This window comes from Artemia sp. Qi Xiang Cuo, chromosome 17 (genome assembly GCF_049724085.1).
Source record: "Artemia sp. Qi Xiang Cuo chromosome 17, ASM4972408v1, whole genome shotgun sequence".
NCBI classification, from domain to species: Eukaryota; Metazoa; Arthropoda; class Branchiopoda; order Anostraca; family Artemiidae; genus Artemia; species Artemia sp. Qi Xiang Cuo.
In genome coordinates, this window is record NC_142810.1 from 26,926,565 (window position 1) to 26,940,829 (window position 14,265).

General features: G+C 35.4%; 1 protein-coding gene across 1 annotated transcript in view; it reads right to left on the reverse strand.

Annotated features, from left to right (window-relative positions):
* Naa60 (N-alpha-acetyltransferase 60) overlaps positions 1-14,020 on the reverse strand; it is a 66,884-nt gene extending 52,864 nt beyond the window's left edge. Inside the window, exon 1 of the mRNA XM_089103551.1 lies at positions 13,916-14,020. Within this exon, the coding sequence (XP_088959677.1) occupies positions 13,916-13,969 (54 nt within the window). The 5' untranslated portion in view covers positions 13,970-14,020. The remainder of the gene's footprint in view (positions 1-13,915) is intronic.
* Positions 14,021-14,265: the final 245 nt, after the last annotated feature.

Sequence of the window (14,265 nt, forward strand, 5' to 3'; positions counted from 1 at the left end):
ATCAATGAATCAAACGCTCTCTGCAGGTCTAAGCCACCGATCGCTAGGCTTTCTCCTGATTTGTGTGCATCCAGGAGTTCATATGCAACGACAAGGAGCGCTTCAGCACAACCAATACCGCGTTGGAAACCGAATTGTCTTTGTGGATTGCGACACAGTTTCTCAAACTCATCTAGGAATAAAAGTTCAAATAACTTGCAAAGAGGAGTAGCAATCGTGATTAGACGGAAAGAGGACCATTGCATGGTAATTTTTCCTTTTTTAGGAACTGGCGTAAGATCTCCAATTGAAAAAGAGGTTGGGAAAATCCCCTGAATGAGGATAATCTGCCTCAGGAGAGTTACGTGACTAATGAGAGGGCCCACCAGTTATTAGATGGAGTGCACTGATCTCATCAATCCCAAAAGATTGTTTAGGTTTTAGGCAATAGATGGCCTTGCATAAAGTACCCTCTGTTACAACAGAATCACCCTGAGGACAATTATCTAAGAAGTCGTCCAACTCAGCTTCATATCTTTCGTTGAGGGTTGGGTCAGGAGGCAAAAATTCTGACCCATAGTACACGTACAATTCAGAATCAGGGATAGCATATGCGGACAAAAACTCATCGCTTTTAGAGGACATAAAACACCAAAGGAGAGAAGGATTAATTTTGGCCCTTGTAGATTCGATATCAATCATCGTTTTTCTGTCAGCTTTTAGCTCCTTCGCAAATTTTCTTTTTGTGAGCAGGCGGATTGAATTGACTACTCCCGAAAGGGGTGATCGACAAGAAATCCAAAGTTGAAGCCAAAATTTGGACTGGGTAACCACTAAATCTGGATTTTCACACCAGCCAGGAAGGGTAGGATGACGGGGTTTAATTAGAGGGACGGCACCTTTTTCAGCACAGCAAAGGGCATGGCCAATTTCTGTACAATAAATACTGCTAGTTGTGTTTCCTCCTTTGAAAGAGCAGTTAATCTAGAGAGAAGATGAAAGGGACAAAATACTGCAAAATACTTGATTTTCAATTCAAAATGTATGCATATGTAGGCTATTCATATGACATAAGTTTTGCTTAATTTTAAAAATTCAGTCATGATATCACAACATATATATATATATATATATATATATATATATATATATATATATATATATATATATATATATATATATATATATATATATATATATATATATATATATATATATATATATATATATATATATATATATATATATATATATATATATGTATGTATGTATATACAATGATACATTGTATCAAATGTTTTTGTATCAAACTCATACATTGAATCAAAATAAGTTACAGAATTTAATTTTTGACTGGTCTCCAGTTTTCTGTTTATTTTGTAGATATGAGAAATTTAGCTCTATGTTGTATCCCAAGAAACTCTGCTACAAAGCCTAACAACTCACCCCAGCATTGAGCCTCCTTAGGCCAACACAGCTGTGTACGCTCTTATATTCATCTCTATCCATTTAAAGCTTGACTCTTTATCCCCTCCCATGAAGTTCCAATTTCCTTCAGATCCTTTTTATGACCTCTTCACACCCCATTTGCTTTTTGTTTGATCTGCTTTTTGTTTGACCTCAGATGGACCACCAAAAAGCACAACCTATGGCAGTCATGATTGAATTAAGTGCTGATTAAATTTAAAAAAAAAACAGATTTTTTTTAACTGAAGGTAAGGTGCAACATTAAAACATAAAACGAACAGAAATTATTACGTTTATAAAGGGGATTTCCCCCTCCTCAACACCTCAATCTTAATACTAAAGTTTTTTAGTGCTTTTAAAAAAGTGTCTTATTGTTCTAATTAGATGGCCCTTGTTTTTCAGGAATCATTATTAAATAATCGGAACACAATTCAAACTTTAGGGTAAAGAGCGAGGTGTTGAGGAGGGGGCAACCTCCTTTATATACGTAGTAATTTCTGTTCGTTTTAATTTTTGATGTTGCTAATTACTTTCAGTTGAAAAAACTTGTTTTTTTTTTTTTTTATTTAATTTCTGATCGTTTATTAAATAGTGCCAGGAAATCTGGCCACATCTCCATGGGAAAAACCCCATCCCCATGGAAATATCCTCTAGAAAATTCAATCCCGGTGATAATTTACCTTGGACAATAACTCTTAACCACTCCACGTTTAAAATTGTGACAGAAAAGACAATGCAAGAAATATTCCCCCAGTGTATAATTTCCCTTGACAAGTTCACTCTCTGGAAACTTCCCTTCCCATGAAAAATCACCCTTATGGAAAACCCCCAGAAGAAAATTTGCCCCCCCCGACCCAAAAATGTATGCCTACAACCGCATCACAAATAATACAGGCAATCAAGGAGTTCAGTTTATAACTTAGATCTATCAACTGGGACTGGGACTGGGCGGGGGGGGTCATGTTATACCCAAAGACATAGTCATTGGGCCTTTCAACTAGGATGAAAAAAAAGCTATCTCAAAATTTTTAATGGACGGTTTTGGTAAACGGGGTTGGGTTGGGGGGGGTGGCTAGTTACCCTCCAATTTTGTTGGTCACTTAAAAAGGGCACTGGAACTTTTAATTTCCGTTTGAATGAGCCCTCTCACGATTTTGTAGGACCACTGGGTTGATATGATCACCCCTGAAAAAAACAAAAAAAACATGCATCCTGGATCTTTCTTCTGGCAAAAAATACAAAATTCCGCATTTTTGCAAATAGGAGCTTGAATCCTATACAGTAGGGTTCTTTGATACGCTGAGTTCGTAGCAGTCATGTGAGCAAGAAAATTATCTATCATAGTGCAAGATTTCAGGCAAGGGTAGGGGGGGGGGGGGTTATCTAGGTAAAGAAATGAAAAGTACACACTTGTCATGAGTATTTCTAGTTGTAGAGTTTTTTGTTTGAGAAAGGATGACAAAATTTCGCCAACAAAGTCAGAATTAAAAAAAAGTTAGAAGCAGCGAGAGTTTCTATTTTGGGCAAGTAGATGTTTTGGAACTGCAATATCAGTGAAGATATTGCGAAACATTGAATTGGCTTGGGATTATACACCTTGGATTACGTCATTTAATTATGACAAAAAAAGAAAATAGGCCAAAGACAATGAATCAAGCTCTGATTGAGTAGTAGTTCAGGTGTCTTTACCGCTTGCCCTGAAGAGTGGATTGAAATGCAAATATTTGATTAGTTGAATTTTGCAAACGTTACAGTGTATTCCTGAAAGTTGGTTGTGATTCCTGAAGTAGCGTCGGTATTCAAACGCTGTTGGAAGTCGTCGGTGCAGGAGATAGGGGTGTTAGCCGTGCCCAAATTAACGGTGGCTTAGCGAACTGCACGTCCACATCGACGTGGATAAATTATAGGTGCCAAAATAGGTAAGAGAGATTACATATTTTATTTGCACTTGCCATGGGGCGAAAAAGGAAGATTGCTAAAACTGTCCAAGTAGGATCCCAGTCTGTTGAGAACAGTTTGTTGAATTCGACCGTTTCATCTGAAGGGAATAACGATGTCGCTTCACTGAAGACCCTGGCGGATGATTTTGCTAAGATGCTAACAATACTTACTGAAAATGGTAAAAAACTAGACTCTATAAACGATAGTATAAAAATGTTAGAAAATCGTATGGTATCAGTGGAAAATACACAGTCTGAGCTAAAATCAGAAGTTAATACTACGAGTTCGCGTGTTACACAGCTTGAATCTGATGTTCTAAGCTTAAGAAATCAAATGTCAATTATCGCTAGTGCAACGAAAAAGTATGAGACTGGGAGTGCAGATCTGTCTCGTCGGCTTATGGCATCTGAGTATCGACATACAGAGACGAATATTATCGTTTGGAATGCTCCCTGCGAAAATACCACCCAAGCCGAAACGTTTTTTGACCAGTTGTGTTTGGAGGGTCTAGGTCTGTCCATGGTCCCGAGGTTTCGAGTTGTTGGTAGTGTCAGTAAGGAGCAACCGTATTTTAAAGTTGATGTTGGTTCTCGAGATGTGAAGGTCAGTGTGCTTAAGAACGGAAAGAAATTAAAAGGTAAAGTTGTTGGACACCATAGAAATGTATCTGTTAGCGATGATGCGCCAACATCAGTTCGTGAAGCTCGAAGGAAGTTGTATGTAAAGAAATCTAGATTAAATGCTATAGGAGTTTCATCGTGGGTTTCCAATACAGTTCCACCATATATACGGATCGACCGTGGTGGTGTGGCGGCAAAATTTGGTTACGATGAGCCTATCCCTGAGTTATGTGACCAATAGATGGTTATATCATGAATGGTTAATTAAGATTTTGTTAAGATATTTTTTTTTTTTTTTTTGTATTTATGGAAAAAAAAGAAAAGTTGTTCTTTTTTTCTAAATTATTTGGTTTTTTTTAGAATTTAGAAAGAATATGTAGTAGGCACATGTAGAGCATTGTGTTTTCTTCAATTATTATTTTCTGGAATTCAGTAATGTAATCAGTAAACCTGTACTTTTACAGGCTAGCATTAGTGACAATTATTTCACTTTTTTTGTATTCATTTGTTTATTTATACTATTTTGTTAATATGTTTCTTCTTATTTTCAGGTTATTTTGTGTTTTTTCTGGAGCTTCAATTATGTTGGAAACGGGACCACCGACCCTCCAAGTTATAGTAAGTTATTCAGTTGGTTAGGCTCCTTTTCTTTTTTATATATATATATATATATTTATAAAAAATGGTAATTGTTCGTAATGATCGTTTGGATTGGCTTGCGAATAATCCATTGAGTGTTTCGGATTTAGGATTAGGGGTACTTCACAGGGATTTTGATATGGGGGTAGATGATGTTTTTCCGAAGGTAAATTATAAGTGCCCAGTTGATTTACATACTAGACTGGCACCGGATAAACTTGGCATTTTTCATTTGAATTGTCAGGGGTTAAATAGTACATTGGATTATTTGTCGGAGCTGTGTATGCTATCTGATTTTCATATTCTTGCACTTACTGAAACATGGTTATTGAATAATAATTCTGGACTATTGGATATTTCAAATTATAATATGTATGTTAAGAACCGTACTCACCATCAGCATGGAGGACTTGCCCTGTATATTAGAACTGATTTGAATGTGAAGGTTAGGGATGATTTGTCTGTTAATAAAGAGATGATTTTTGAGTGTTTTGTTAAGGAGTTTGATAAGAATGGTGACCCATTTTGTATTGCTGTTTGTTACCGCCCCCTTCAGCTAGTGTAGATTGTTTTTTAGAATTATTAGAGCAACAAATGGACCTTCTAACTCGTAAGAACATGCCGTGTTTTGTGTGTGGAGATTTTAACATTGATTTGAAATTGTTAGCATCTAATTTAAAAGCCCGGAATATTTTGAATTTAATGTTAGGTTATGGGATGCATCCTGCTGTAAGTATTTGTACTAGAGTGACGGAGTCATCTTCATCTCTAATTGATAATGTATTTTTGAATGTTCCCATGATTCGTCGAGTGTTGTGTTAAATGATGTTTTGGATCACTTTAGTTTGGCTATATTAGTTCCGGGTATATTTAAGAATATTAATATTAATTGTGGTGCTCGCCCTAAGCCTAAGAAATTATTAGTTGATTCAAATACTATTTCAAGATTTAAGCTTAGGATAGAACAGTTAGACTTTAAATTTTTACAAGAAGAATTAGATTTAAATTTGAATTTTGACCTTTGGTATGGTAAGATTAAGGATACATTTTTGGAATGTTGTGAAGTGTCAGGAATACAGAAGAGAAGGGTGTCTCCGAATAAACCTTGGATTACAAAGAGTTTGTTACAGTCAATTAATAGAAGACGTTCTTTATATAAGTTGTCAACAAGGAGCAATGATCTTCATGATAATGTAATATATAGAGTTTATAATAGTAGGTTAAATGCTGCAATCTGACTGGCTAAGGTAGAATATTATAAGGTTAAATTTAAAAAAGTTGAGGGTAACCCGAGTAAGACCTGGACATTGATTAAGACGGTGACTTGCCATGGTAGCGTCTTGATCCGTCCAGATAATATAGGAATGAATAATAATGTTGCAGATGAGATGTGTAATCACTTCACTACTATTGGGCAGCGTGTGTCATCATTGGTGCCAGTATTTGATCAAGATGGAGATTTTCGTCAGTTCCTACCTGAAGATTGTGATGTGTCTGCGTACCTTAAATCTGTAACTATTGATGAATTATTTGATGTTATAAATAATATGAAAAATGGTGCATCAGGAGGCGATTTTATTTCGTTGAAGGTTTTGAAGTTGATATTACCTGTTATATCTAGTCATTTTTTAGGACTGATAAATAATTGTTTAAAAGCTGGAATATTTCCCGATTGTCTAAAGTGCGCGAATGTTATCCCGATATTTAAAGGAGGGGATAAGAATTGTTTTAGTGATTATAGACCAATTTCTTTACTGTCATTTATTTCTAGAGTGTTTGAAAAGTTGATTCATAGTAGGATGGTAAATTTTTTCGAGAAAAGACAATTTTTTAGTTCTAGTCAGTTCGGGTTTAGGAGTCATCATTCTACAGAGCATGGAGTTTTATTTTTAATAACTTTTATTAATGATGCTTTAGACAAGGGTCTGAAGATAGCTTCGATATTTCTGGATATTACTAAAGCATTTGACTCTGTTGATCATGATATACTAGTTCAAAAGCTGTATAGTAGTGGTATACGTGGTGATTTTTTAAACGTCATAGTTATTTATCTTAGTGGAAGGACTCAGTGTGTCGTGATGGGTGGAGTTACATCTAAAATTGAATATATTTCGACTGGAGTACCCCAGGGTTCCGTTTTGGGCCCTTGGTTGTTTTTGGTTTATATTAATGACCTTTGTAGAGCTTCAAGTAATGTGTCTTGTTCTTTAGACCTTGATACTTACGGTACTAAAGGAATTCTACCATGTTTTGCTGATGATGCCCATTTTACTGTAGCTGCTAGAACTGAAAATGAGTTGATGACTATATTGAAACAAGATATTTCTTCGATTGAAAAGTGGATGCGAGTAAATAAATTGAAACTGAATCACAATAAGTCGAATTTTTTTATTTATGGTAGAATTACTGGACATTATCCATGGATTAATAGTATAGAAGTAGGGCACCATACTATTGTAAGATCTACTAGTACTAGATACCTTGGTGTTATAATTGATGAAAGCCTTAGTTTTAAAGATCATATTGCATCTGTTAACAGCAAATTGTCTCGTAATATTGGTATTATGCGTAAACTTAGGTATCTTTTTCTGTGTGAAATTCTGAGAATGTTGTATTTTTCTATGGTTCACCCATATCTCATTTACTGTTGTATGGTTTGGTCGAAAACATTCGTAACTCACCTCCATCCGCTCTGCATAACACAGAATATGGCAATTAGAGTTCTTTATGGTAATCAAATTGACCTATCTGTATCGGTGAGGCATCTTTACCGCGAGTATAAAATTCTACCGTTAGCAGGAATATGTGTATTCTATAATGCTCTGTTTATGTTTAAATATTTAGCTTCGGAGTTACCATCATGTTTTTCAGGAATGTTTAGTCTTGTGTCTACTATTCACGATCATTTGACACGATCTTCTCAGTTGATGCAAAGACCAGCGATGGTCACGTCTAGGTCTTCAATTCGCCATGTTGTTCCGTTAGTTTGGGAGAGTTTGCCAGAGGATTTGAGGAATGTTGGGGGTTTGCAGGAATTTCGCAAATTGTTAAAGAACCATTGTTTTGATGTGTATATTTTGAATGGATTATTCCATGCCACTTAAGTTTTGTTTTTGAGGAGTGTTTAGTTGCAGCTGAATATTATTATAATTATTATAATTTTGTTGGGTGTTGTTTGGTGGTTCGTTGGTTTTCGGGTCCGGTCATTTGAGCTAGAATTATGTTGTTTTTTTTGTTTTTTTTTTCTATTTCTTTTTTTTTTCTCTCTTTTTTTTTGTTTCTTGTTTTTTTTTATTTATTAGGAAGTTTTTCTCCCGCAGAAGCATTGATTCAGGGAATCGATGATGTATATATTTTTTTAAAATAAACCCATTGTTACTTGTTACTTAAAGCAGCAGAATTTAGAAAATATAAAAAAAAAGAAGTGCATTATTCCTTATATTTGCCTATGGGACCCTTGTTTTAGAGAACCAAATAAATAAAAAATAATATTATATCAAAGACAATTACCCAGAATTTGGTTTTGGAGGGGTGGAGGCCCCAGTCTATCTAATATAGCAGCCATGAAAGCAAGAAATGTATTGATATTAACATTGTTTAATGAGGATGAAGCACAATTAAAGTTTAAAAAACAGAATCAACTGCACTTAGAGAAACGAGCAACGAAAGATGACCTAACCTCTCACAGTAACAACCGCCAGTCTTTTTTGGATGCAAATTGATCAAAAACTTGGTCAGCATCGACCTGGATATTGTGGTTCAGGGTCATGTGAGCTAGTCCACTCAGATGCTCCTCACCCATTGAGCTCTGCAGATAGGTTTTTAATCACTTAATACAGCTAAAGCTCCTCTCAGTAGAAGTGGTAGTCACTGGTAATGTCTGAAAAATTGTCAAAAGCCTTTGAATGCATGGGAAAAATTTTGTGTTGCATAACGCAAGAGTTGAAGCAACAGTTGATGGTTTCTCAGACATTCCGAGCCACTTCTGTTTCCAAAGGACTAACTCACTTTTGAGCACACGTCTACCCCTGTGATATCCCTCGTAAACAGCAACAACGTTCACAAATTCATTAATTTTTAATTACTTGCTGTTAGCTGGCAAAAGCCTTCCGATTTTGAAAGATGCCTCCTGATGGCGCAAAAATTTTTGATCAAATTCTTCAATAAGTGAAGCAAAGTAAGGTTTGAACAATGACTCGCGATAAAAAACCTTGATGGACTCATTATTGTTGATGGATTTTCAGCGGATAGACCTTGGAACAGCCAGAGCCACATTTAACTCTTGTGCAAGCTCACAGGCTTTCTAAAAAAATGTTTCAAAATTATTTTGTTTTGACTGCAGTAAAGTATCAGAACATTGCTTAACATGCCAACAGCACTCAACTAAGTCTAAATCTTTGGCTTACAGCGCCTTAGAGACAGAGAGCATTATGGCACTTACAAACTCTAGCATACCCATCTTGAACATAAAACTAAATTTAGTTGCTGCTGAAACCAATGCATTTGCTTTTGAAACAACTTCTGTATCACACTGTATGCTACCAACTATTTCCGCAAGTATGGAACGAATTGCACAATACAAAGACATAAAAACTAAAATGCAATTGTGACACTCCACCCATCTCGTTTTGCACAACTTCAGAAGCTGACTGATAGGACTATTGGGACAAACAACAGCAACTGCTTCTGCAAACATATTTGTTCTTTTTGGTGAGGATGATAAAAATGATATAATCTGCTGTATAGTAGCAAAGGTTGACCTAACAAGTCCTACCCTACTAGTTTTACATAAAGCCAAATTTAAGCTGTGTATGCACAGTGGGTGTAGATTACATGCAAATATTTTTTCCTAATTTCTGCCTGTGCACCAGAATAGCAGCCTGATATGTTACTGGCCCCATCAAAACCAACCCCCACAAATTTCTCCATTTTTAAGCCAAATGCAATGCATTTGCTGATAATTTGTTTTGCTACTGCAGAGCTGGTGAGATTTCTGCAAACAGAAAACCCAAGAAACCACTCTTCAAGTTAAGCATGAGTTTCATATTAGTATCTGACTACAAGAACTAACTAGAACTAATTAAGCTTGTCAGCATGTATATCAATAACTGTACAATGAACCTGAAGAATCCTTTGACACCATGTGCTGATGACTGCAATCTCCTAGGACTGGCCCAGAACAACCTAAATCTATCAACTATGCAAGAAGATCTGGACAGACTATCTAGATGGTCATCGGATTGGTGTCTACAGTTCAATGCCTTAAAATGTAAAGTTCTACATCTTGGACACAATAATCCAAAACTTGCATATCACATAGGAGACACACAACTTGAGGCAGTCAGTCAGGAGAAGGACCTGGGGGTTATTTTTGACAATGAGCTGAAGTTTCACTGCCCCACATGAGCTCAAGTTGCAAAGGCAAACCAAGCCCTTGGCCTCATAAAGTGAAGATTTACCACCAGGAAGTCAGGAGTGATTACAAAACTGTAGAAAGCTATGGTCCATCCTCACCTGGAATTTGGCATGACCCTAGCCTCTCTGTACAATAAGATGGATGTGAAAGTACTTGAGAGTGTCCAAATAAGAGCAACTATGCTTATCTCTGCATTCCAAGACAAATCTTACAAGGAACATCTCATCATACTCAAACTCCCTACCTTAGTATACAGTAGGAAAAGAGGAGACGTAATAGCAACTTGTAAGTTGCTAGAAAATGACCTATTAAGTCATGTCTTTTCCCTGTCCTTTGCAACCACCACATGAGGACACACCAAGAAGCTGCAGGCCCTGTTGCATCAAGTGAGAGCACCAACAGTTCTTCTCAGTTTGTTCTGTCCCACTTTGGAACAGCCTATCCAAAGCCACTGTCCCATCTAAAACTCTAGATGCCTTCAAGAAAGGAGTTGATCAAGACTGGGCCAAGGCTGAATGGAGGCTGAACTGGGATGTCAAATAATAACCTTGAAACACCACCAGTGAGATTTCTACATGAGGCTCAAAACCACCTTATCTTGCTGGACATGCGATTTAAGGTTATTTTCTTTCTTTCCTCTCATGTGACCTTTCCGCTATAATGCTTAGCTTACACTGGAATTATAGCAGCATTTGAAACTTTGAATGAACTATCGCCTCTTAGTCCAATTCCTTACTGCAATTCATTCATTGCAGAGAATCTAGTGCTTATAGCTGCAGGGGTTAAATAGTGAGAAAAATTTCTTGACATCTTGTTTGATTACAGGAGGCGATTGCACATATGATGATAAAATAATGATATAAGCTTGCTGGAGAAATGGATAGCCATTTAACAAGAAATGAAAAAAAAGAAAGGATGTTGCAAATAACTTAAAAGTGTGAACATTTTGGAACTTACTATATGGGCACTTAAAAAAAATACGAAAAGAAATTTGGGGGGGGGGAGGGCTGGGCTGCTCTGCCCCCCCCCCTGGATATGCTACTGCCCTTGAGTGATAAATACAATTTTGAAATGACAAAAGAGGATCAAGACAAACAAATCCTTCAATAACAGTGTGATTGAACCTTATGGATTTTATGCTCACCAATCTGAAGCTCTTGACAGAAAATATCTGTAAATTTGCAGGTGGCAATATAATTTAGCTAGGATATAAGTGAAAATATAATTTGATGCCTTTTTTATAGCTCTTTTGTAATACAATAATTACTTCTGTGGCAAATTGCATCTTAATCCCTTAGAGGGGTCCCCAAATGTATCTCATTTTTGTAACCACACAAATTTTATTTCTGCTGTAAATGAGAGATAAGTTTAAACTAATGTGCAAATATATACCCTGAATTGGTATATATAGGGGTGGGGGTAAAATTCATTTCCAAAAAAATGATTATTATATTTAGAAAGAGCATAAAAAAAGACCAAGTGGTATGTTTACTTTATTCATAAGACAATAATATAAACAATGAAAAATTTTGTTTAAATTTTTCATTATTCATATTATTGACTTATGAATAAAGTAAACATACCACTCAATGCGTTTTTGGTACTCCTGTACTAAATAGACTCTTTTATATAGTTCTAGTTTGGTTAATGCTAATGAATAAAATAGGATGACTAGATAATAGTTTAGAAACAAATTTGGGCTATATATTTGCACATTAGGGGTGAGGGGGTGAGGAGCAAAGCATGTATTAAATATGTAATCCAACCTAACCTAGGTACCTTACCCCCCCCCCCCTAAAAAAACACTTTAAATATTGTATATGGAATTAAAACCATTCTATACATTGTATTTCTCTACAGTGGTGTCTTGAATTATTCTGTAAAAATAAGTTTTTGTTGCATCTCCAGATTGGGATATATAAAAGAATCCATTTAGTACAGGAGTACTGCCTTTTTATGCTCTTTCCAAACATAAAAATCTTTTTTGTTGGAAATGAATTTTACCCCCACCCTTATATATACCAATTCAGGGTATATATTTGCACAGGGGAAAAGTTTCAACTTACCTCTCATTTACATCAGAAATAAAATTTATACCCTCCCCCCCCCCTAATGAGCAAATATATACCCTGAATTGGTATATATAGGGGAGGGGGTAAAATTTATTTCTGACAAAAATGATTATTATATTCAAAAAGGCATCAAGTGGTATGTTTACTTTATTGGTAAGTCAATAATATGAATAATGAAAAATTTACAGAAAATTTACCACTCTCTGAATATGTAAGTTCTAGGAAATTCATGAATTTCTTACAAAACTGGATAAACAAGGAAATAAGCAAAGAAAAAGGTTCTCAGCCTGAAAAATGTGTTAACTAGGATTATTCTGCAAATTATGGAGTAAAATTGTTTTCTTATGTCCAGCTGGGATCCTCAGCTTAAAATACTAGTTGGCTAATTTGAAGATTTGTATATACATACACTGTCAAATTAGCCATCTGGTGGTATCCCTAAAAAAAGGCATCAAATCAAATTTTCACTTTCATCTCAGCTAAATTATAATGCAGTAAATATTTACCAAATCATATCATTAAATTATGACTATAGTGAATATAACACCCAATGCCTTTTTATTCTCTTTACAAATATAATAATCATTTTTGTTGGAAATGAATTTTAGCCCCACCCCTATTTATACTGATTCAGGGTATATACTTGCACATTAAAGGGGCGGGGGTAACTTTATTTCTGATGTAAACAAGAGGTAAGTTTAAACCTTCCCCCACCTCCCTAATGTGCAAATATATACCCTGAATTGGTATATATAGGGGTAGGGGCTAAAATTCATTACTGACAAAAATGATTATTATATTAGTAAAGAGCATAAAAAAAGGCATCAAGTGGTATATTCACTTTAGTCATAACTCAATAATATGATTTGGTAAATATTTGGTAAATTTTTACCAAATCCTATTAGGCCTATTGAGTAACAACTAAAGTGAATATACCATTTGATGCCTTTTTTTTATGCTGATTACAAATATATGCTAACAATCATTTTGGTAAAGTTCTACCAAATCATATTATTGAGTTAGAAATAAAGTGAATACAGCATTTGATGCCATTTTTTATGCTTTTTTTATACAAATATAATAGGCTAATCATTTCTACTGGAAATGAGTTTCATCCCCCCCCCCCCTATATATATACCTAAACTAACCTAACCTAACCCTGAATTGGCATATATAGGGGGCTGAAATTAATTTCTGATAGAAATGATTAGGCCTATTATATTTGTAATCAGCATAAAAAAAGGCATCAAATTGTGTATTCACTTTAGTCCTAACTCAATAATATGATTTGGTAAAATTCTACCATCATTTTTATTGGAAATGAATTTTAGCCCCCCCCCCTCCCCTATATATTTCAATTCAGGATATATATTTGCACATATGGGGGTGGGGCTGAAAATTATTTCTAATAGAAATGATTATTGTATTTGTAATCAGCATAAAAAATGCATCAAATGGTGTATTCACTGTATTCCTCACTTAATAATATGATTTGGTAAAAATTTACCAAATAGGCTAGGCTATTTACCTATAATGCCACCTGCAAATTTACCTAAATAACTAGAGTTCTACCATTTTGCTCTGACTCACTTGGATTTTGGCAAAATTCAGCGGTAGGAACAGATGAATTGACTAAAAGACAAGAGCAACATATCCTGGCAGCAAGACCAGTAGCCTATATCTAATCATAAGAAGAGACTACAGGGTTTAATTCTGGAATTAAACATAAAAAAATTAAAGGATAGGTCATAATAATTAACTTAAATCGTAAAGACTGTCACCTCTTCAATGTCACATGGGCTCAAAAATCGAAAAAAAACATCTGACAAATGCATGCTATGCAGTATTTTCTGATTTTAAAATTAATGAGTTTGTGTAGGTCATGATAAAGCAGGGTTGCCACTCAGCAGTTTTTTGTGCCACTCTGGGTGGAAAATTAGTGTCAATTTTGTATAAAATGTGTCATTTTCAAAAATTTGCCGCTCGCGACGCTTCGCATCGCTCGTGCTCATATCAACAAGCTTTTCAAATTGGAAATATTAGCAAATCCGTTAGGGATCACCCCCGCTTCTGGTTTCCCACATCTTTAAATTCTCCAACATTAAATATATCGGATATAATGCCATCTATC